The sequence below is a fragment of the Acomys minous genome, assembly GCF_964271855.1.
Source record: "Acomys minous genome assembly, chromosome: 12".
Lineage (NCBI taxonomy): Eukaryota > Metazoa > Chordata > Mammalia > Rodentia > Muridae > Acomys > Acomys minous.
The window spans coordinates 73,887,158-73,911,764 of NC_140493.1; the positions used below are offsets into that span (position 1 = coordinate 73,887,158).

A 24,607-nucleotide genomic window follows, 5' to 3' on the forward strand; every position below is an offset into this window, starting at 1 on the left:
ACGTTCAAGTTGGATGTAATTCCCTCTGAAAGGACACCGCAAAAGCTGGAATTATTTTAAAGACAAACAGCCCACGAGAGTGGTAAGTTGGGCAAATGAATGCGGCACAGAGATCTTCAAGGAGCGCAGGCATCTAAATCCCGCCTCCCACACCATCCACAGGTGTTTGTCCTCAGGGCGTGGAGCTTTGATCAATCAAACAAGCATCTCATCTGTGCTGGCTAATTATGTCAACTTGACGCAAGCCAGAGCTATCTGAGAAGAGGGAACCACGACTGAGAAAAATACATCTATAAAACTGGCCTTTAGGCAAGCCTGTGAAGGTATTGTCTTGACTAACGACTGAAGTGGTGGGAGCAGTTGTCACTCCTCAGCTGGTGGTCCTGGCTTCTACAAGAAAGCAGGTAGAACAAGCAGTAAAGGGCAAGTCAGTAAGCAGCACACCTCTGTGGTCTCTGCATCAGCTCCGGCCTCCAGGTTCCTGCTCTGACTTCCTATGGTGGACTATAATTGGGACATGTAAGGCGAAAGGAACTCTTTCCTACCCAAGTTGCTTTGGGTCATGATGCCTTGTCAAAGCAATAGAAACTCTACTAAAATGAAGCTGGGCAGTGGTGGCACACACCTTTAATCCTAGAGGCAGGCGGATCTCTGTGAGTTTGAGGCCAGCCTGGTCTACAGAGTGAGTTCTGGGGCAGCCAAAGCTACACAGAAGAGAAACACTGTCTCAAAAAAAAAAAAAAAAAAAAAAAAAAAAAAAAAAAAAAGAAATTCAAGTCAGGACATGGCTGAAGGCTCAATGGTCACCCAAGAATGCCATGGACTTATTTCCCTCCTTTGGCAACCAAATTGTGAGCACACCTGGAAAGCAGGTGCTATGCTTGCTGTTCATGTTATGCAGGTCTCCCCAGCCCTCAGAATCTCCACAGGCATAAAATAATTTTTATGAAATCGCGTTCCTGAGTTTTCCTGTGCCTATTCATTTTCTGTTCACTCACTCACTTTGCCATCTGTGAGAACGTGCTCCCTCACAGGCTGCAGCAGGTGTCAAAGGTTTAAAAAAAAAAATTAAGGAAAAAAATTGAAATTGATCAAATCCCATCTTTTTTTTTCCTCCTTGCAAATTGAAAAAAACAACAGTCATTATGCCATGTGGGGAGAGGAAACACCAATGGCGTGGGCTCTTTAGGAGACGAGTCAGCACTTTCTAGACCACGGCTAGCATCAGTGGACCCATGGAGGGTCACAGACCAGTCCAAGGACTCAGAATCCTATAATTATATGTAAAATTTTATGTCTATTCTCATGGTCATGAGCATCACTCCTGAGTGGGCGGGAGGGAGAATTCATAGCTTCACTTTATTCTAAAACAATCAGTGATCCAAACAAGATGAAGAATCAGAATGTTACAGAAAGCAAAAGTAATGAGGAAACCATGGGGAAAGTGTCATGTACCGACCTCTCTCTCTCTCTCTCTCTCTCTCTCTCTCTCTCTCTCTCTCTGTGTGTGTGTGTGTGCACGTGCGTGCAAGCATGAGCATGTTCACTTCCCCTTTCATGTCTTTGCTTGGGTTCCCCTGACCTGTGTCACGTCCCTTAAATTCTCCCTATTCTAATCTCCCGGATTTGGCTTACACCTCCTTTCATGCCCCTTCAACTGGGACCCCAGTCCATCTGTACATTTATTTGTTAGAATTTCCATTCAGACTATAAACTTCCTGAGGGCAAATGCTTGGTATGCAACAGTTGAGGTGAATGAATGGTAGACCTGTGTTCTTCATGTTTTGGCTATTAGCCTCTTGCCCCCCCCCCCCCCCGTTCCCCTCACCATCCCACCTCCACCTCCCACCTCCACCCCATACCCCCCACCTCCCCACACCCCCAGTTCCTTCCTCCACCTCTGCCAGAAAACTTGCTTCATACAATATGGGGATGGCCCCGCTGCATGTGGATCTGGGCTGGCTGAATGCTCCTGCAGAGGGAATTCTTTGGCCTCTCTGAACCTGCACGTTCCTGGAGTGGAAGTCCCTGAGTGTCTGGGAAGGAAGTGGCCACCAGGCTTCTCCTTGGGTCCCTCTGCTCAGGTGAGCTGAGCCAAGCTTCCTGGAAGGAGAGTGTCGCCTGGCAAGCTCACACCTGTGGGTGGCAGGCTCCCGTTGCCACCTCTAGCTTACTAGGAGCCAGACCCTCAGGGGCCTCTAGTAGGCTTCATCAGTGCTCCCGCCACGCTTGAAGCTACTTTCTAGGCATTTTCACAGTTAAAACATTCACAAAAATAGCTTCAAGCTGGAGAGAGGAAAATAAAATAGCTCTGGTGCCTTTGCCAAAAACAACAAGGCAACAGCCCGTGTGCAGCCAGCTCAGTCCCTGGCACAGCTCGGATGCCTGCAGAAAAACCCATTCCTTTCACTCCACTGACTGCAGCCGCCTGGCAGACTCTATCTGTGAGGCCTGGGGCCACTCATCAGTCAGCTTATCTCAGCCTCCAAGGCACCAAGAATCCAGCCTTGAGGTATGGACATGGCCTTGTTCTCAACGGCAAGTCTGTGTGCCAGCTTCGGTCATTGCCTAGACTGTGTCCTCTGTGCCCCTGTCCCCTCCTGATCATCACTCTGAAATCGTCTGTATATACATTTCTTAGGATATTTACTTGGATAGTGTGTGTGTGTGTGTGTGTGTGTGTGTAAACATTTAAACATATTAAGTACATAGACTCGCCCAAAACTGAACAAAGCCAGACTCCCCCGAAAAGGAAGAAATTCATAGATGTGTGCAGCCCAAAGCAATACAAATGTGTCTTTGTCCCATCACAAAATGATTCCTCACCCTTATGTTTTTCCTGGAAGGAAGCTGGAAATCCACGGAAGCAGTTCAAACAGCATCTTCAGGTATCAATTTTAAAAAATGTATGGAGTTGTCAAATTGGAAGAAGGCAGAGGCATCAGACAGGACCCTAGAGAGCCAAATAGATATTTCACTGTGTTCGTGTCCCTGATTGGAGCTCCTGGGAGGCCAGCCTTCAGACCTCTGTCCTTCCAACATTGACAGCCCAGCCACCAGAGGGACACTTCCAGTTGGGTGAAGCAAGGGCTGAATTTATCTCACATGAGACGTTTATGGCCTGGTAAAGTCTTGGGGAAAAAAATCACTTTTGGCCCTTCTTGCTTTGAGTCATCATGGTAAGTCTACAAATAGAGTTGTGAGCCTGACAGCTGAGGAGTGTCTTAAGCACAGCCACTCATTCTGTGGGTGACCCCAGGTCAGTCTCTCCCCCAGCCCAGTTGGCTCTATTCATTTGGAAAATCAGGACATTAGGCCATGTGGTCCGATAGCAGGAGTGATTGCCCGTGAAGATGCTTACTTCCTGCTCCCTTGTGACCCTACAGAGTAAAAGAGCCTTTGCAGATGTGCCAGGGGGAATAACCTGGCTATACAGCAGATTGTCCTGGACTTGCTGGTGGGCCCAGTGTAGCCACAAGGAGCCTTTAAGAGGGAGGAGGGCAGAGCTGGAGGGGGATGTGACTATGGAAGGTCCTGCTTATGTGATGTGAGAAGATTTAACCAGCTTAGCTAACTTGAAAGAAGTAGGATGGGGCATGAGTCAAGGGACATAGTGGGCCTCTAGAGGACAGACGACGTAAGGAAGTGTATCTTCCCCTGAAGCTTCTAGAGAGAGATGCAATATTGCTGTTACCTTAGCCCACTGAGACCGGTGCCAGACCTTATAGAACAGCGAGATGATACATTGTGTTAAACAACATTACAGTGCTAATGATTTACTGCTTCCATGATAGAAAGCAGCACAGGAAGCTTTCTGTGCCTCTCTGCATTCTTAAGAACTGTTAACAAGCCGGGCACGGTGGCGCACGCCTGTAATCCCAGCACTCAGGGAGTCAGAGTCAGGCGGATCATTGGGAGTTCGAGGCCAGCCTGGTCTACAAAGAGAGTCCAGGACAGCCAAAGCTATGCAGAGAAACCCTGTCTTGAAAACAAAGCAAAACAAAAACAAAAAACCAAAACAAGAGTTGTTACAGTTTGGAAAACCCCTGTAGAGAGTTTGGGTATATGTGAGTGTGGGGCTGGGCACTGCAGTAGATTCCTTCCCAGCTGTCTTTGCTGTTTTCGTGACCTCCATCTCCCTGCCGCGCGTCTGTGTGACAGGTGTATATGTAGAACTTGTTCCATCTGGTGGAGGGTAGAATGGCACCACAGGACTTGCAACCTGACAGGGTCTTACATTACCTGGCCCTGCACCTTCCCTTCACACAGGTACGTTACAACCATTCTCCAATCAAGGGAGCACGCCCAGAGAGGGTCAAAGTGTCACCACAATCAGCTACTGAGAGGAGAAGGATCATGGGCCACAGCTGCAAAGCGCCTCGTTATGTTATGAGATTCTTCAGGTCAGCACACTGGAGAAATCACTGTGTGATGAGCAGGTAGGGGAGCGAATGAGATAGAAAAGAGACTAGAACCCTGAGCCCTTGTTCTGGCCTGTTCTACCCATGCATATGCACACAGGAGTAAAGACACGAGCCACCTTCAGGCCTGTCTCTGCAGCTAGGGCAGGCTCTGGGTTAGGAGGGGTAGGGATTTATGGTTGGAATAAAAACCCCGGCCTAGAGGAACTGTTACCATGGAAGCAGCGTGGTGTGGTTCTGCCAAAGCAAGAAGTTCTCACTTGCCATCCAGAGGCATCACAGGGGGGCACGCCGCAGCAAAGGCGCCTTCAGCCTCGTGTTCCATTTGGCTATCCCTCTTAGGAGCCGCAGGGAACAAGATGCTGCCAATGTGACCGCTGGAGGGACAAGGCAGGTCAGTTTCGTGGGGGTACAACTTTGGGCTTGACAGAGGGTCAGGTGGTGGTGAGAGGCCACATTGGGCCCTGTTTAGCCTGAACTCACAGATAGGGTTGAGAGGGCCCAGGGTCGCAGACAGAGCACAGGAGCCCTGGAAGGTCTCTGCTAAGTGTTTCTGTCATGGGTGGCCTTCTCTGCCTCTCCCTGTTTTATAACACATCCGTTGGCTGTCCTGCAGAACACAGGTTTTGACCTGTTAATGGATCATGTAGTCAACTGACAAAGTTGTGACTTAGGAAAGGATGAAATACACAGTGCATCTATCTTATAAAGGCAAGCACCGTGGGTGAAGCCTTGCCAACCTTCTCCATAGCTTTTGGCTGGCAGGTCTGAGGCTTTCCTTGGCCCTCAGGGACAGAGACCTTGATGCAGAGAAAAGGCAGGATTATGTGGCCACTTCCACAAGACCAGCTTTTAATATGACTGTGGTTCGAAGCACGAATAAATAAACTCCGAAGAAATGGAAAACCCAAATCGAACCTTAGAACATCAAAACCGAGGACCATAAAACAAAAACATCTTCAGTAGACGAACAAAAACAGCCCCTGCCCCAAACAAAACAAAACAAAACAAAACAAAAAACCCAAAACATAAAGAAATCAGACTCCATAGTTGTGTCACAGGGAGAGAACGACGTGGCTCTGTGGACAAATACTGGGGGACACCCAGGCCACTGTACCACCTCCACAGGTGCTGGGATAGGAAGGAGGTTGGCATTGGTCACCTGTAGTGCGGGAACCCCGTGGGCCAGTTTGGGGACAAGGCTAAGAACCTTCACACACAACACAAGGATCAAAAGTCGTAGAGAGTTCTGTGGTTTCCTTCTGGATGGTGCCGTTTCGACTCCAGAGCTGGGCTCAGGGTGACATTGGGGCTGAAACCTGGGCCCACTGCATGGGCCGCAGAGTGGGCTTTAGAAATCACACGGAGAAAAAGATCATGTACAAGACAGACGTGGAGGTGGCGCCGTGAGAAGTCTGAGCATGCAGGTGCTTTGTACATCTGGCAGTGAGATGTGATGGCAGGTTAGTTCTTGGACAGTTCCGGAGTGTGGCTCATCATCGGTCCTACGAGGGACACATGACAGGGCCCCCGGGACGGTTCATGTCAGATGTGGCCAGAGTGAGGTTTGGCAGAAGTTCGCAATGTGTGCATGGGGGGTGGGTCGCTCTTGCTTCTTTCTCTCATTCAGGGGCTGTCCCACCTGAGCTTGCTGTCCCCTGTCCTGGGTCTTGGGCCTTTAAGGTCTGTTTTTGGAGGTGCTGGGTTGCCTGAGAGGTGTCAGCAGGCAATCTCCTCCAGGGTGCCCAGAGCTGTCTGCAGGGGCACATTCACAGTGTGGCTGATGGTTTCAGAGTGGTTTGGCATTGTGTCACAGGTGCTCTGCAGGGAAAAGAAAGGAGGCACTTGTCATGCGTTCAGAAAAACCTACTTACTGCAAAGTCCTGTGAGGCAGGATGGGGGCCTTCAGACCAGTGCTTCTCAACCTTGCTAACACTGCAACCTTTTCATACAGTTTCTCATGTTGTGGTGACCCCCAACCATAAAATTATTTCACTGCTACTTCATAACTGTAATTTTGCTACTGTTATGAGTTGTAATGAAAGTATCTGATGTGCAGGATATGTGACCCCTGCCCCCCCACCTCGCCACAAGGGGTTGCGACCCATGAGCTGAGAAATGCTGCTCTAAAGGTCAGATGATGGTGGGGGGGGCGCTGGAGAGATGGCTCAGAGGTTAAGAGCACCGACTGCTCTTCCAAAGGTCATGAGTTCAATTCCCAGCAACCACATGGTGGCTCACAACCATCTATAATGAGTTCTGGTGTCCTCTTCTGGCTTGCAGGCAGGATATTGTATACATAATAAATAGAGAAATCTTTAAAGGTCGGATGGAAGCTGGTCAGAGCTTCCAGGTTGGCCCTGGGGAAACAGAGTCCCTGAGTAGGGTGGGCCTGAGATGGTCTGCGTCTTCCCAAGCTCCCAGGCTTGTAGTGTATAGAATGACAGGAGAGGAGGGAGCATCAAGCAGGATGTTCTGTCAGGGCTTCAGTGCTGCGGGCTGGGTGGGAGGAGTAGGGTGCTGTGTGGTGTGTGGTGTGTGTGTGTGTGTGTGTGTGTGTGTGTGTGGTGTGTGGTGTGTGGTGTGTGGTGTGTGTGTGTGTGTGTGTGTGTGTGTGTGTGAGAGAGAGAGAGAGAGAGAGAGAGAGAGGAGAGAGAGAGAGAGAGAGAGAGAGAGAGAGAGAGATTTGATGGAGACAGAGCGGCTATAACTCTGAGACTTTCTAGAGGAGGGAGGGAGCCATGGCTTTTGGAGCACTAGCTGTCCATGAAATTCGAGCACTGTGTCTCTTGACCCTGAGAGGCCCCTCTGAGGCTTTCTGCTCTTATGCAGATGCTTAGGGAGGTTAAGGAACTTCCCCCAGGCACACAGCTAGGACTCAGAGGACCTAGGCGGTGGCCAAGACGACTGAGGGCAGAGCCTAGGCTCTTTGCCTCTTTGCTGTTTCCTCTTGCCTTCTGTTCGGCAGAGGCTTTAGGAGTCCAGAAACTCAACGCCAGGCTTCTTGCCTGGGAGCGGTGTAATGGGACAGTATCTGGAATAGAAATGGGAGCCTCACAGAAAGGGCTGGGGTCCATTTGGGACTAATAAATGTTTTTTTTTTTTTGGAGGCAGTGGCTGCTCAAGCATGCTTCTCGCAAGGCTAGTTTGGGGTGCAGTACTGAGATACCTCTCTCAGTCAACCTGGGAGGAGTCATGTAAAAAAGAATGATGGACCGGCATGAAAGGGAAGAGTGCTGCCTCTGGCTACAAGGAGAAGGCAGCGGTTAGAGGCAGCAGAAGGAGACCCCAGGATGTTCCCTGGAGATGTGGGAGTACTACCATCTTTAGCTTATTTACTGGAGAAAGCCGTTTATAGCCCCCACACTCAAAAGCATGTGACTCTGGCCTCTGGGCCTCAGTGGCATCAAAGGAAAAAAGAAGATAAAGGCAGACCTTCATCTACGGTGGCTACGGTGACAAGACCCAGGTGGACACACAGAACGGGCGGTGCCCACCCTGTAGCCAGAATACGGTAGTCACCAGCTGTATTGTGTACTATTGCCTCTGTGTCCCCTTCCCATGGATGGAGGACAGTGACAATTGTGCATTTCCCACCCTTAGGGAACATGGAAGTAGATATACATAGAAACTCTGTTGTAGGAGTGGGGGAGGGGCTAGGGGAGGGGGGGGAGGGGAGCAGCCCTGTGGTCCGAAGAAGGAGCCACCCTTAGAAACACCTCTTGGGGTCAGCTCCGTTCATTGCTGAGTCGCTGAGTTTTGGGATGTGGCCCAGCTGGAGGTGTCCTTGGGATTTGGTGCCTGAGAGGGTGTCACAGGCCACGGAAACACATGCAGAGACTCAGGTCCTTCCTGCCGGCCCCCCCCCCCCCCCCCCGTCTCTGTTCACACGGCCTGCACAGCTGGCCCACGGACAGCTGTTCTTACCATGTTCTCATCATGGCTCCCTTCCTCCTCTTCTTTGCCAAGCAGGTCTAAAAGCTTCTCTTTGATCAGCTGTAAGGAAAGACAAGATGTGGACAGTCAGGGCCGAAGGCCGAATCCCCATCCTAAGGGCAGTGGCTGTGTGGGCTGCGGCTGTACAGACCACGGCAAGAGCTGTGCCAGGTAGACGGCTCTTGGGGCCCTCACTCTCTCCAGCTTGCCTTTTGGCCTCCAAGTGGTTTTTGTTGCTCCAAACAGAGCTTTGAGGAGGGCGGGGGGGAGAGCTCCTCCTCGCTGTGTGGACGGCTTTCTCCAGTAAATAAGGTAAAGGTGATAGTACACTCATATCTCCATGGGTCCTAGGGAACATCCTGGGGTCTGCTTCTCAACTACATAGCTCAGGTGGGCCCCAAGTTCACCATCCTCCTGCCCCAGCGTTGGGGTGACAGATACATCCCACCATACCTAGCTTCACTGATCACTTTCAAGGGCTGCTACTTCCACAAGGTGAGGGCACTCCCAAGGTCACAGCACTTTATTTGTAGCAATTAAGGGTAATTCTTAAATATCCTATCTAATGTGGCTCAACGCGCCGTTCACTTTGTGTTACCTTTCACAGGAATTAATAGATAGGGCAGATTAAGAATGTGGCCTTATTTGGTTTGTAGTCATCATTCTGAGAGACATGAGTCTCTTGGGCTGCTCTACCGAAGAAGTGACTGCTCAGAGTATTTTGCCTTCCCAGGGAAACACAACAAAGGGCCTGAGAATCAGGGTCTGGAGGCACTGTGCAGTGTAGGGGTGCTGTAGGACCACCACGTGTTTCAGGCAGGCACCCCCAGCCTGGTGTGAACTGCCCATCTGTGGCCAGGGACGGACGTGGAGGTCTCCAAGTGATCACTGGAGGTGGGGCGGTGCTGGCACGGACCCATTCATAGGTAGCTTAGCCCACCAACTCAGCTGCTCTTTAGGCAGCTGGCCAAGCCCAGCTTTCTGCCCAGATTAACCCTGAGCAGAGTAATCCAGGCAGGCTTACTCTTACCTGGGGTTAGGAACTTGTAAGAAGTGATGTGCTCCCTCCCGGGCCTCTGTTTGAGAGTCTTTCAGAAAGATGGCCCCAGGTACCTTTAAGGTTACATCTCCCCAGACTGTGAGTGGCAGAAGTGGTTGGTAGGCACTGTGATCTCCTCTCTGGGGATTGATGAGGATGCCTGGGATATGCTCCCTCCTGAGGGTTGGCTAGGCCATGAAAGATAGTACTTAGAAGACACGCCAACCAGAGGATAGGTTTGTGGGTGGTGTATACCCCTGAGTGTGGTATGTGTGGTATGCAGATCTGTGAATGTGTGTGTGTGTGTGTGTGTGTGTGTGTGTGTGTGTGTGTGTGTGTAAATGCATATGGCATATCTGTGGTATATTTATACCTAACTGTAGTGTGTGTGTGTGTGTGTGTGTGTGTGTGTGTGTGTGATGCATGTGCATGCACTATGCTGGGTGTGTGTTGTGTTGTGTATAGGTGTGGACTCACCCAGGATATGAAACCTTGCCCTGGTTCCACTGTGGAAGGGACTCAGGGCTGGCCTCTGCACAATCTGGCCTCTTCTCATCCCCCCCGACTCCCTCTCTGTAGCATAGGTCAGGTCCAAAGAGAGGAGCAGGGATGACATTTCTTTCACAACCACCTCTCCTTAAGCCTCCTGCCCTGTGCCTAGGAGAAGTGGCTTCCTGTAGGTGGAGTGGTGCCTTCCCCTCCACCGTGCTTGGATTTGAGTCTGGGTGTTCCCCCATTTGGTCACTTCCCCAAGGGTAACCCCAGATCGTACCTCATAAATATAATCAAAGAGCTCTAGTATTGTAAGGATGCTAGCACCGATAAACAATCCCATCTGGCCACCAATGTCACCTGCAGAGGAAGGGAAAAGAGCAGAGATCAGGTTTACACACAGATCCAGGTAGCGGGGAAGAGATGATGAACGCAGAAGCCGGAGCTCTCGAGTGTGCCTTCTCCAAGGAAAGCCTGGGCCTGGCCACGGGAGGGCCAGTCCTCTGACAGGCCCACCTTCACCTCACTCGGCTCTGAGAGCCAGCAGGGTTGGAGCTGGTCACTCAGCGACGAGGTTCATGGGCCAGTATAGTGAATGTGTATTGCCGGAGTGGGGCACTGCCATGTCAAGAGCTTTGGTGCCACTGCCTCAAGGGAGTGACAAAGCCTTTCCTGGGTGAGGCTCAGAGGGATGGCGATGCCTGCCTCTGGGCTGTGTGTCAATATTGATAGTGTGTGCAGAAAATGTCCACCACAGCTTTCTCCCCCAGGTGTTTAGGGCCTGAAGACTGCTCCTACTGAGAGGAGCGGAACCTGCCTCCTTGCTCAGCTGAATATAATGGCCCCATCTCCTTAGTCACCTGTGTGGAATAGCCCTGCTAATTTGTTCAGCTGTACGTGATAACCCTACCTCCCTGGGCTCAAGATGGCTTCCTTTTGTTCCTTTCCAGCCTTGTTGTTCTAGTGGAAGCGTACCGGGCGGTGTGTATGTCTGTATGAGTATGTCAGGTACGAGGTGTGCATTTGCACTGAGGTACAGCCCAACTGGAATGCAGTTAGTATAGACAGGGTGCAGAATGTGTGTAGACAGCCTGTCTGACTGTTGCTTGTTTTATGTGAGTGCATATCTCTGTCTAGGCACACAGAATGGGCCCACGTGTACGTGTGTGTGATAAATACGGCTGGAGTGTGCCTGAGTGTGCATAGCATGTGTGAGCATTGTGTAAGTATGGGAGTGTGTTCTTGTGTGTACCGTGTAGGTGTACGTAATGGGTATGTGGGCATATAGGCATGAAATGTGTCTGCCTAGGTTGGCAGTGTGCATGGATGTGCCTCTGAAGCTATGCAGTGGAACACGGGGCTGTGTAGGTGTGTGTGTGTGTGTGCGCGCGTGCGTGTGTGTGTGTGTTGGTTCTGGAGCATCATGGGTACATGGATCTGCAGGTTGGTTTCAGTGTGCATGTTGTGTGTGTTAACATGGGGATGCTGAGTGGTGTGTGTGTATGGGGTAGTAGTGAGAGAAGACTGAACCAGGGCCTGATGGCTGAAGGTTTGTGTGTGGCACACGCTTCCCTCACAGGAGGCACAGATGGCCGCACCATGTCCGCACAGGCTATTCAGGGTGGGATCAAGATGCTGGGAACCAGCTCATCCTTATATCAAATGCAGACATGACAGATTCAAAGCCTGGACCCTTTTTGCTCTGTCTGTCTGTCTGTCTGTCTGTCTGTCTGTCTGTCTGTCTGTCTCTCTGTGATAGACAGAGATAGAGATTGGGAAAGAGGGAGAGAGGGAGACAGAGGGAGAGAGGGAGGGAAGAAGGGAGGGAGGAAGAGAACTTGAACAAGCAGGGGTGCAAGCACACGCAAGCTTGGTCCTCTTTGGAAAGGACAGGGGAAACAGCAGTCAGACCTTCCAGGGGGCAGTGAGAGGCTTGGCCTGTGCTCTGTGGCTCAGGGCCTTTACCGCAATAACCTCTGAGGCCTAAGTGACAGCTACCTCAATGCAGTTGGCACTGAACAAAGGCTTTGTCCTTATCCTCCGCGACGGAGTATAGAGAGGCTCGCATGGCGCTGGTCATACAGATGGGGCTGGGTTCTGGCATGGTGACTCTCCAGGTGCCACAGATGGCCCTGGTCACACAGATGGGGCTGGGTTCTGGCATGGTGACTATTCCAGGTGCCACAGATGGCCCTGGTCGCACAGATGGGGCTGGGGTTCTGGCATGGTGACTCTCCAGGTGCCACAGATGGCCCTGGTCACACAGATGGGGCTGGGGTTCTGGCATGGTGACTATTCCAGGTGCCACAGATGGCCCTGGTCGCACAGATGGGGCTGGGGTTCTGGCATGGTGACTCTCCAGGTGCCACAGATGGCCCTGGTCGCACAGATGGGGCTGGGGTTCTGGCATGGTGACTATTCCAGGTGCCACAGATGGCCCTGGTCGCACAGATGGAGCTGGGGTTCTGGCATGGTGACTCTCCAGGTGCCACAGATGGCCCTGGTCGCACAGATGGGGCTGGGGTTCTGGCATGGGGACTATTCCAGGTGCCACAGATGGCCCTGGTCGCACAGATGGGGCTGGGTTCTGGCATGGTGACTCTCCAGGTGCCACAGATGGCCCTGGTCGCACAGATGGGGCTGGGGTTCTGGCATGGTGACTCTCCAGGTGCCACAAAGGGCTAGTGGATGGACGTGATCTGAGCTGACTGCCACAGAGAAGTTGGGACGATGGCTCATCTCCACTGTCAACTTGACTAGACTGAGAAGCACCTAGAGATTGGTAAAGCACAGCTGTGGGTGGGTTGTTAAGGACATTTAAAGATGATTAACCAGGAGGGAACAGCTCTATGGCAGGCACCACCCAATGGGCTGGAGGCCTGGGTGGAATAGAAAGGGAAAAGGGAAAAAGGAGAGTCTGCTGGCACAGACGTGCGTGTGTGTGCGTGTACACACATACACACACACACACACACACACACACACACACACACACACACACACCGTCCTTCCCTCCCCTCTCTTCTTCTCCCTATTTTCTGGCTGCCATGACGCTAGCTGCTCTATTCCATCGTGTTCCCGCACACTGGACTGAAAACCCTGAAACCCCAAGCCCAGGCAAGGCCTTCCCCTCTTTAAGTTGTTTTGCTCAGGCATTTTCAGTTATGAAAAGTCAGACTGACACAGTGGGTGGTAGGGATTCTGTTTTACAGAATCCCCAGGCTCAGCAAGGGGAGCCCTTTGTCTCCTCTCAGCTGGCCTTCAGAATTCCTTGGCTCCAAAGCCCACCCTCCCTTCTCTACTTTGAGGTGGAACCTGCCCCTCCCAGGATGCTACTGTCACTTAGTTCCCGTCTCCGGGACAACAGTCATTACTCCTAGGCTCTGGGTCCTTTCTATCCAGTGGGTAGGAGGAGGTGGCACACGTTGAGGCCTGGTCCCTTGACCAGAATATGAGTGTCCAAATGGCCCAGGGCAGGGCTGAACTTAATTCCTCGTGTAAATTATGTTCCATCAGGACCAGGGAAGCCAATGTAAACTTGTGTGGGAGTGGCGGTCAGGCTGGTGGCCCTCTGGAGGGATCAGCTCTTCTTTCCTGTTTGAGAAAGGCCTCTGGGTCCAGGGGACAGCACACAGCTTCTCAGTGCATTGCTGTCCTGACTCCGTCAGGGAGCCTGACAGTTTGGATGCCTGGTGACCACCCAAGCTGAGCATCTTCTCCTTCTGTACTTCTGCCAGCGTTCAGGCCCTGGGTTGCTGATCCAACCTGGAGGTGGAGACTATGGAATCCTAGCGGGCAGGCCTGCAGAGGCTCTGGGAGACCTCTGTGTCCAGTCCTCACTCCACAGGGGAGTCTCAGGCCTGGGCTGACTGTTGAACTGGACCTATAACCTCTAGCACAGCAAGCACACACAGAGAGAGCAGTTAGGACATTAAAAAGTTTGCCTCCTCATGGCTGTCTGCTGCCTTCCGCCCACCTCCCTACCCCCATCCCTCCTCAAGAGACGTGGAAATTTATGTGACAGACGTTACAACTCACCAAGTAAGGCAGCAACTTCATACGCCTTCTTCTGTTCAATTGTCTCGTAATTGAGCGCTTCAAAAAATATATCCAGAACAAGGATGTTCTCTCTGCAGAGAGAAAATTGAGCGCCACGTGTGGCTAGAACCCGCAGCATTTGTGGGACCAGCTGGCTAGTGTAGCTTTTCCTGGGGACGGTGGGGGAAGGGGAGGCCCAGGGAGCTGCCCTAAGGCAGAAGTCTAGAACCAGAGGTTGCTATCTGCTGTGTGTGTGTCCCTGTTTGTCTCTACCTCCACGCCACTCTGTCTTGGTGTCCTTTCTGGGAGTCAGGCCTGGACCCCAGGGCCTGCTTGGTTCTTAGCTTGCAAATGAGTCTCCTGACTAGACTGGCCTCCTTTCGGGTGCCTGCCCCCTGCTGAACACCTAATCAGTTATGATCCATTCCTGCGAGTCCTCGTTTTTTGTTTTGTTTTGTTTTTTTCCTCCTGAGATGCCTAACAAAAGCCTCTTGGGGTGGGAGGCCCTGACCTGGCATTGCTCCATCTTTTGCCAGAGCTGGGGAGAGATGTGGGGAGCAGGCCTGGGCCTAGCTGGGGAGTTCCTGGCAAGAGCCCCGGGCTCCTCCTGTGCCTCTCCAGCAGGCAGGTGTGTTAACCAGACACATCTTGGCAGCGAGACTCATTCCTACTTGGGCAATGCCTGCTAAGCAGCAGGGCCTGGCGTTTCCTACATTCTAGTCTCTTTCTGCGGGGCTTGGCGTGACCTCCATGCCACTTGTTTTGAATCTGTTCAGCAGAGGTCATCTCAGGAAGGGGCCTGGCGGCCGTCCTGGAATGGGAGAATGGCTGCAAGAGAAAGACGCAAGTGTCTTTCCACACGGTGGAACCTTCATAGCAACCAATAGGCTCTCTTTCCCTCACCTGGCTTCCTCCCTGCCTGCCACCTGGAGGGTCTCTCACTGAAACTGTTACATTGATTCAAATTAAAGATGATCACACTTCTGCTTCTTATTCATACAAACTACACTGCAGATGCTCCACAGCCATGCCCGGCCAGTGGTTACCAAATCGGGCGCCACAGTTGTAGTAGACTCTTATTATTCCAGAATGTTCTGCTGGGGAGCAGAGTTCAAGAGCACAGACTTGACACAGGCTACTGTCATTGCTCTTGGTTGCCTACCCAAACTAGGTAGTAAGACCGAATGGTAAGGACATCACCCATAGCTTGGTGACAGGGGATAGAGGATGGAAAGGAACTGAGCTGGAGGCTCCTCCTTGCTGGCCCGCTTTCAAGGCGCCGAGGCACAGAAGTTATCCATTGTCTAAGCCCAGCTGTGGACCCAGTGAGATACAACACTAACCAGTCAGGGGAAGATATACCCACTGGTGCAAGGTGGTATGGAAGTTTGAGGGTAACCAACTGCCCTATGATTGCATTTGAGGCCTGCTCCACAAGAGGAAGTCTTTTATTTGCTACTGTAAACCTTCTCAAAAGCCCATGGTTGGGGAGATTACAGCGTTAGCCCCCACCCCCAGAGAATCCAGTGCTGTTGTTTTGCTAAACAGACATGCGTCAAACTGCCTCCTCCTAACTACTTACATAACCCCCACTCACCCTTAGCTCATCCTGTATGACCTGTGTCATGTCCAACTTTCCCTTCATCTCTAATATGCCCTGTGCCAACTCGGTCCTAAGCCCCCACCAGGCCACTGTCTCATGTTCATTTACCCCATAACAAGGTTTTTTTTTTTTTTTGTTTTTTTTGTTTTTTTGGTGTCCCCGGTCTGAACCAGAAACATCAGCGGTATTTGGTAGAGAGCAAAAAGCAAGGAGGAGCTGCTGGCATGAGGGAGCCTCCCGCTGTGACCAGTGTGCAGGGCAGCATAAAGGTGGGCTTGGCATAACAGGGGCAGGGGGGCTGTCTGCTTAAGTCTCTTAAGAGACCAGACCCCAAGAAATCAGCCTGAAGAAACCAGGCCGCGTCCTCCTGCCCATATCGTCAGGGCTGGGATGGAACATTAAGCTGCCTGTGCTGTAGCTGACAGATCTTCATTTATGGATGGATGCTGGCGCCACTATGCTGTTTGTCACATATGCCATCCCAAACTAAGTCGCATATTATAAAGTTCTTTTCAGTTCCTGAAAACCTACAAAAGTCAGTTAATGCCGCCGCCGCCCCACCCCTGTTTTTTTTGTTTTGTTTTGTTTTGGGTTTTTTGTTTGTTTGTTTGTTTTGGATTCATCTGAAGGCCTTATTTTCTGGGTCCCTCTGCAGCCCCTGCCACCCACCTCTTTCCTGGTGGCTCTCTCTTATTCTTCTTACTCTCACTTTAATACTTGCCAGTGGAAGCCTCTCTTTCCCTTTAAGGCACCAGCACATGGTTTTTGACACTCTGTTGTTTCTTTATAATACTCTCCCACGCAAAGCCTCATCATGGTCTTGGATCCTTCTCTTGATAAACCCAACTCTTTTCCTTTTCCTTTCCTTTCCTTTTCTTTTCTTTTCACTCAACATTAAAAAAAATGTGTGCGTATGTGTCTCGGTGTATATGTGCATCTGTGTGTGTGTGTGTGTGTGTGTGTGTGTGTGTGTGTGTGTGTGTGTGTGTGCCAACAGTGGCCAGAAGAGGGCATCAGACCCCTTGGAGCTGGAGTTACAGACATTTCTGAGCTGCTTGGTACAGGTGCTGGGATCTGAACTTTAATCCCCCAGAAAGAGCAACAGGCACCCTCAATGGCTGAACCATCTCTCCATTCCCATGCTGCCCCACAAGCCTGAATCTTGAAGGATCGTTGTGTCAGCTCCTTTCCTGAAGGAACCACTTATTTAACTGTAAGTCACATGCTGCAGCACGTGGAAAGCACCATGGTGCCCGGGGAGGAAAGTAAAAAGGGAGAGATAGCAATCGAACTTTCTAAGGCAATGTTATTCCAATGGAGACAGGTACCACCAGGAACCAGCTAGGCAGAGTGGCAGGAAAAGTGTCCCCAGAAGAGGGAACAGGGGCTCAAGACCCACCCAGAGAATTATATATTCTTTAGAAAGGTCAAGTTTCCCCTGAACCTCACCCCTGAGCAACCTGCAGTCAGCCATGGTTTTTCCTTCACGTCTGCATATCTCAATTACAGCCAACATTGTCCCCAGATGTCACTACCCTGTGTGCCATTCAATCCTGCACTTATCTCCCCAGGGAGGCCGCAAGCTCTTTGTGGCTTTGTCTTCTGAGCTGGGCACACAGCAGGCGCTCAATTAATGTTTGCTGAATTGAGCTAACCGGCTTGCCTTTTGTCTCTTTCTGCATGCCCCCTCCCCACTTTCTCCCCACTTCCCACCAAACTTACGAGATATATTTTTCTGACTTGTTAAATTTCTTCTCCAGGTACTTGGCTGACGTCTTGCTGGGGATCTTCACCATGGAGAGCTCTTTGTTGTAGCGGGTCAGGTTGCAGGGGGTCCTGCAGAGACAGTAATTGCTGTCCTTTTCCGCCAGCAGACCTAGAGGAGAAAGCAGAAGGTCTCAGGCAGGCATGGGTGGGGGCGAGCATCTCCGGCCCAGCGTACCTGGATCCTAGATGTGAGGAGGCAAGCTGGGAGAAGAAGCTGGGGCCCATGAATCTGGAATAAGGAACTGCTGAGGCGGCGTTGTGCCTTGAGCTTTGTTTTTCTCTCTGCTTGGTGTTACTGTCCTCTGTCACTTTCAAAACGATTGACCCATTGCCTCTTTTCCAAGAGAAGCCTGGCCCTCCCGTTCTCAGGGCTTTCTTCCCACCCTCTGCCTGCTGCGCCTGCACAGGGAAGAGCCTTCCATCCTTTTTCCCTGGAGCCCCTCTCTTGGCAACTCAACTCTCCCTTCCAATCCAACCAGAGAAGGTGGTAGAAGGCATTGCTGCCCTCAGACAGACAGACTCCTCCTTTCGACCAAACTTTAGCCTGGCCCTTGAGAGTCGCTGCTTCACTGCTCAGCCTGCCTTTGGCAAGAAGCCTGTTTAAGGTAGCCTAGAGAGAATTCTCACCTTGGTACTCCATCACCCTGGCCTGCTTCCAGGAAGACCCCCAGTCCTGTGAGTAGCAATTCTCCCCCTTCCGGGACATGTCCTCCTTACTTTTTCATCTCCCGAGCCTTCACAGTGCTTGCGGGTGAGGAGTCCCTGGCTGTCTGCTACATGCTGAGATGAACCCTCTCTGCCCTGTTGCAATAGCCTTGATACTTAATTGCAAAGGTTCAAAAGTTTCCTTATCATTAGCAAGAATGATTGTTCCTTCAGCCCTTTCCTCTCCCTCCCTCCCTCCCTTCCTCCTCTTTTGTTCTGCCTGGCCCCTCTGTCTCCTTCGTTTGGTTTTGTCATTTTTATTCCATAGAAAGACTTGGCAAACATTGTAAACCACCCACCCCTTCCCCCTTCTCGGACCATCTAGTGCAGGAGGCCAGCTTTGCCTTCACTTAGTGCTCAACCAAGCTCAGCTGCTAAAGGAACTGGAGCGAGCACTGTTTACAGTTCTGTCTGCCTTTTCCTGGAGCTGCAGAGAGGAGAGGTAGACGGCAGGATAGCTGCTGGGCTACCGCAGCTCACACGTCTGTGTGCTTTCCCTCCCTCCTGGCTTTCCAGAAGGGGAGCCAGCAGTTGTTTTAGCCCTCAACTGCTCTGGAGGCCATGAGAGGAGCAGAGTAGGGGAGAGGTGAGGAGGTGCCAGCGGCAGCTTAGTGTGCGGTTCCGAAGGGCTTGTGTTTGCACACATGGAATGGAAGAGGACCTTTCTTCTCTGCTGTTTCCTCTCCCTTGGGCTCAGAGAATGAGAAAAGACGCGCTGCTTTCCTATGAACTCTCTGTCTGTCTGTCTGTCTGTCTGTCTCTCTCCCTCCCTTCCTCCCTCCCCTTCTCTCTGTGTGTGTTGGCTTCACCAAGCTCTTTCAGGTGAGCCAGCAGCCCCCACTTCTCTTCCATCACCACCTCTGTGCCTCCTTCTCTCCCCCTTACGGCCCTCAACCACCTTCATCACTTCCTTTTCTCCTTTCTCTCCAGCTTCTGGCAGCTACTCCATCCTGCAGAGCTTCTCTGTGCTCATCGCTCCCCTGCTCCCTTTTCCAGGGGTGACTCTGTGTCCCTACCAGATGACCCCACGATCTTCACTTCGCCGCCCCCTCCCCCACTCCCTCCGTCCCCCAGTACTGACCCCCAGTACTGACCGAGGGCGGGCTCTGCACACTCCTTGTGCTGCTCAGGAGTGCAGAAAGGGGCATCCCCTACAGGAAAGGAAAGCAAACAGAGAAAGAGTATCAACCACGTGGGCGGAGCCATGCATGCCAGTGGCACCTCCCTGGCCCAGGCAGTGAGTGACTTCCAACCCCACAAGGATAAGCTGTCTTCCGGGGACAGTCTGGTGGATGCCACTGTTCAGTGTCCTCAGATCTGAAGGTGACCCGTGACCTGCTCTCTGAGGAGGAGGAGTTCATGAGACCTGCCTGGCCCTCTTCTGGTGGCTTTGGTGGATGATGGGCCAACTTGTCCAGAACACTGGGGACAAGACAAGACAGGGTGGGGTGCGAGGAGGTTTCTTCTAAGTCCATGTGGTCTCCTTGAACCCTTGTGCTAGGCTACCAAGTAGAAAAAACGTGGGCCTCAGTGTCCGGCTTTCCAGACAGCGAGCTGCTGGTGGTAAGGTAGGGTTGGAGTAGGGATCTGGGCTGTTCTGAGGCTGCTTTTTCTCAGCATACCACATTGCCACAAGCAACCAGGGGTGGATCTGTGCCTCCTCACGGCTCTCACAGTGTACCACACTGCCACAAGCAACCAGGGGTGGATCTGTGCCTCCTCACGGCTCTCACGCAGTTGAGACAGCAGGGATCATGTCATGAATGAAACAATTGCAACCTCACTTTGTCTGCCGGCCTCTGGCTCAGGCTTTATGGAAAAAAGCTAATGGCTGGTGGTTCAGTCTGAGCACTTACTGATGCCAGGTCTTTCTCTCCGGGAACTCTGCAGAACTCTAAGACCTCTTTTTTGTTGTTGTTCTTGGTTGTCTTATTCCCCACCCCCACCCCCGGCCGTCTTCCTGCCCCTAAGTGTGTGAAACATTCAGTCAAGGTCCATCATAAATGTCTTTTTAGAACATCCCCTCCCAACATCTTTTTTCAGTACTGAAGAGCTGATGCCAAGTCCCCTCCCAATAATAACATGCTAAGTGATGTGGTTTGCATTTTGCCCTGTCTTCCGGGAAGCTCATAGGCAATTTTATTGTCATTATTTAAAACAACACACATTTATCCTCTTGCACTTTCGTAGGTGTTCAGTCAGCCCAGGCGTCACTGGTATAGGGAGAGTCGTGTTCTTTCCTGGAGGATCCTGGGGACAATCCAATGGCTTTGTAGCTTCTACAAGCCCTTCTCTGTGTCTTCCCTGAGAGCTACCTCTGACCCCAGCCATGGAAGTGAAGCTGATTTCAAGACCCAGGGTGACTAGACCTCAATAGTGTTGTCAATGTCTCTTTGGGAAGAGGCAGTTTTAAAGATCAGCAATTCTAATCTTGACCCACTAAGATCATTACCGATCACTAGTGAAGTAACTCAGGATTCAGTCATAAGAGGACGCTCGCTTGAGAGTTGTCACAACAAAAACAATGGGCGATGAACTAAGCCACCGCCACAAGGATCCTGTTATATAAGCTGAAAGAGTGCAGGACATAAGCACAGAAGAGCACATAGTAGGTCTTCAGCAGAAAAAAAAAATTTTTTTTTTTACTTCTACCTCCTCATGCATTAATATAATATAACCGCCACTGACTTTTGTAGTTTTCAGGGCATTAAAAAAAAAGCAGTGAAAAGATTCGAGAGGGTTAGTAATGTGGACCAGCCCACACAGCGAATGAAGAAGTTGGAAATAGAAGCGAAAGGTCCACGGCTACAGCTCCACTTCCCCCTCCTCGCCACCACTCTCCCGCCGCCCACACCACACTCCACACTCCTGCCTCTGACATGCTGGCTGCCTCTAATGAGGTGGCAACCAGCGTTATTAGTCTGACAACAGAAGTGCCGGCACAGGCACATTTATTTGCTCACTAATAGACTTGTGCCGCACTCGAAAGAGTGCTAGACATTTGGATGCAAGAAGGGAAACATCTGGGTGAAAGCCACAGACATCTGGGTGTTGGAACAGACACATTAGCAGGATGTGTGGATCTTGAGCATCCTATTATCTGGACGCTGAGGCCGGGAGGCAAGAGCAGCAGACAACTGGGCAAGCGTATGGAACACTGAGATGGAGGTGATGCACGCATCTGGATACTATTGCGCACCAGGATGCCGCCACGATCGCCAGATGGAGTAGATCTACCTACCCCCTTGGTTGTCAGGTACCACTGTCTCCCTAGAACAGCATCCCCTTGCATCCTCCGGAAGCATCTTAGGCCTTTCCCGTCGGGGTGGGAAACCCCTGGGGTGGGAAACCCCCGGGGCGGGAAACCGCAAAGGTCCTGCGGCGGCTCTGACACCCACCTGGCATATGGACCATGCGGCAGTTGCAGTTCTCTACGATGTAGCGGGTCTCACAGTCAATCCGACAGGCGGTGATGCTGTAAACAGGAAAGAAGTCGAGCCCCATCTCCGAGGACCGGCACTCTCCCCATGGTGGGGGCAGATAAGTGAGCTGTAAGGCAGACACGAAGGAGGACGAGGTCAGCCTGGCTGAGGATGCTCGCTCAGCATCCATGGACTTGGTGGCACTGTTGGTCTCCCTGTCCAGTCAGCGAGTAAAGCAATTGAGCATCTTCAGCAATCTAAACCCCACTGGCTTTCTGGACCATCACTATCTGGCTCCCGTATGAGTTTTCCCGCCTTGTGTTTGTTGGTTTTCGTGGAATTTCGTTCTCCTTAGTCTTTCTATTAAAGATTTCTTTTGTGTGTGTGCCCATGTGTGCTGTCTGTGAGTATGAACATGTGTGCACGCATGCATCTGTAGAGGCCAGGAAAAGGCACTGGATCTCCGAGAGCCTGGGGTTACAGGTGATTGTGAGCCACCATGTGGGTGCTGGGAGTTGAACTGTGGTCCTCCATGAGAACAGCAAGTACTCTTCACAGCTGAGCCATTGCTTCCAGCCCTGTCCTTGGAGCCTGTTACTGAAGCTGTGTCTTTTTAACATCAATGTCATCTTGTGGCGCTTGGAATCACCCATCAAAAGTCTACCCTGCTGGCTGGGAAAACTGGAACCCTAGACCCAGATCTAGCAGCTAAGTCACAGAAGAAGATCAAGTGACTGCTTCTGGGTACAGCCAGTTATTTATGATCCTGACCATGCCGCGGGAGACAATGGCACTCTTATCTTCAGAGGTGCAGTAACCATGCATTTTCTAGGATCTATTGTACTGTATTGTATTGTGATGGGGAGAGCGATGGTGAGAGAAGGAACGGCCGTGGGGCACTTTGCTATTCTTACTAAGCCCAGGAAAACTCTTTCCAGCTTTCCTTTTAAGAAGGAAGAATAAGGAAAACAGTAAAATGTACATATCTGGGGCTGGGGAAATAGCTCACTGAGTAAAAGGCTTTGCTTTACTCAGTGAGGACGTGAACTCGGATCCTTGGAACCTGAGTAAGGTCTGTCACGGTGGCAGCACACGCTCCCGTGCTACCATGATGGATGGAAAGTGGAAACGCGAGAAGACCCAGAAGCTTGATGCCCAGCGAGCGTGGTACGCACGGTGGAGAAGCAACACGAGACCCTGCCTCAAACAAAGTGGACGTCAAGGGTGACACCTGAGGGTGAACTCTGATCCTCCATGCTCAGTCAGGCAGACGAGCGCGTGTACACACACACACACACACACACACACACACACACACACACACCCCAAATATTTTTTTTGAGGGGCTCCTTTCTTTTTTCTTTTTTTTTTTTTATTGAGAAAGCTCTGGATGTCCTGGAACTCACTTTGTAGTCCATGCTGGCCTCGAATTTACAGAGATCTGCCAGCCTCTGCCTCCTGAGTCTGCGATTAAACTCATGAGGCACCATACTGGCTACACTAAAAATCTTAAGTGTACAGCGTGAGTTCTGTCAAATGTGTGCCATTCACCCATGCAAACGCTGCATCAACCAAGACATGTGACATATTTATCCCTATAGAAATCCAGTTCATAGAGCTGGGCATGGGCCTTTAATCCCAGCACTTGGGAGGCAGAGGCAAGCAGATTGCTATGAGTTTGAGGCCAGCCTGGTGTACAAAGCAAGTCTAAGACAGCCAAGGTTACACAGAGAAACCCTGTTTCAAAAACAAAAACAAAACAACAACAACAACAAAAAAAACAAAACAAAAACAAAAACAAAACAAAAAAACAAAACCCCCCCCCAAAACGAAACCAAACCAAAACAAACCAAACCAAACCAAACCAAAACAAAACAAAAAAACAAAAAAAAAACAAAAACAAAAAAAAGAAAGAAAGAAAGAAAGAGAAATCCAAATCTTTTCTCTTCCCAGTGATGTTCCACCACCACTCTCATGAATTCTGTTACCACTGTCTGACTGGCTTCTTTTAAAATTTATAAATTACAAATAGATTGTTCAATTTTCAAATTCAAGTTCAATGTCAAATTTCAAATAGATAATTGACAGATTCCCCCCCACCCATGCACTCTTTTTTGCCTGCTTCTTTTCACTCAAAAAAAAAAAAAAAAAAAAAAAAGATGGTTTTGTGTTTTCTCCACAAGGGGGTGCACCTGGCGCTCCTGCTGAATTCTTTAGCATATAAACACATCCCGGTTTATTTATCTATTCTTCTGATGGTGGACGGTTGGATTGATCCTAGATTTTGGTAATTATGAAAAAGGCTTTGTGAATATTTATTTAATTACTTCGTGTATAGGCAAGGTCTCATATAGCACAGGCTGACCTCAAACTTGTGGTGCAGCCAAGGATGCTCTTGACCTCCAAATTGCCCTGCCTCTGTCTCCCAAGTACTAGATCACAGTCACGTGTGACCGTGCTCAGCTGAGTATTTATTTATGATTCACTTTGAAGGCATTTTTAGTTTCTCTTGAGTGAATAGCCAGGAGTGGAACAGCTGATTCTCACTCATAAATTAGTTATAAGCATAATTGTATCAGAAATGGCCCAACTCTGGTCTAAAGTGGTTCTACCATTTTTAAACATTCATTTATTATTTATCGCGAGTGGGTGTCTGTGTTGAGGTGTCCATGCCATGTGAACGCGTGGCGATCAGAGGGAATCTCGCAGGGCTCAAACTCAAGCTGTCGGGCTTGGTGGCAGGTGCCGTTCCCTGCTGAGCCATCCTCTCAGCCCTCCACTGCCTCACTTCCCCTAGGAGGGAAAGACGACTGAACTCTCCCCACAGCCACGCTAGCTCTTGCTAGCTCTTGACTTCATCTCCTCATTGTTTTTAGTCGTTTTTGTCGGGGCTCAGCTGTACCAGCTTGGTGTTTGTGTTTAATAGTTCCCCAATGACTGATGATTTTGAGCACAACTGTATGTGTTCATCAGTTATTCATATATTACTTTTTGTGACATGTGTTAGAGTCTTTCAAGAAAGATTTTCCTTTTAAGAAAGAGTCCACTAAAAAAAAAAAAAAAAAGAAAGAAAGCACCCATTGCTGGGCATGGTGGCGCACGCCTTTAATCCCAGCACGCAGGAGGCAGAGGCAGGTGGACCACTGTGAATTTGAGGCCAGCCTGGTCTACAAAGTGAGTCCAG

The 24,607-nt window shown here is 50.6% G+C and overlaps 1 protein-coding gene across 3 annotated transcripts in view; it reads right to left on the reverse strand.

The window, feature by feature from the left end:
- Positions 1–5,244: 5,244 nt before the first annotated feature.
- The window catches only part of ASIC2 (acid sensing ion channel subunit 2), a 1,061,758-nt gene continuing 1,042,395 nt past the window's right edge, over positions 5,245–24,607 (reverse strand). For 2 of the 3 annotated variants that reach the window (XM_084750432.1, XM_084750430.1), the window contains exons 4-10: positions 21,400–21,550; positions 19,096–19,152; positions 17,252–17,405; positions 13,927–14,018; positions 10,169–10,248; positions 8,349–8,417; positions 5,245–6,242 (exon numbers count right to left, since the gene is read on the reverse strand). In XM_084750432.1, coding sequence (XP_084606558.1) covers positions 6,141–6,242; positions 8,349–8,417; positions 10,169–10,248; positions 13,927–14,018; positions 17,252–17,405; positions 19,096–19,152; positions 21,400–21,550 — 705 coding nt within the window. In that variant the 3' untranslated portion in view covers positions 5,245–6,140. The remainder of the gene's footprint in view (positions 6,243–8,348; positions 8,418–10,168; positions 10,249–13,926; positions 14,019–17,251; positions 17,406–19,095; positions 19,153–21,399; positions 21,551–24,607) is intronic. The other variant, XM_084750431.1, reaches the window with a different exon arrangement.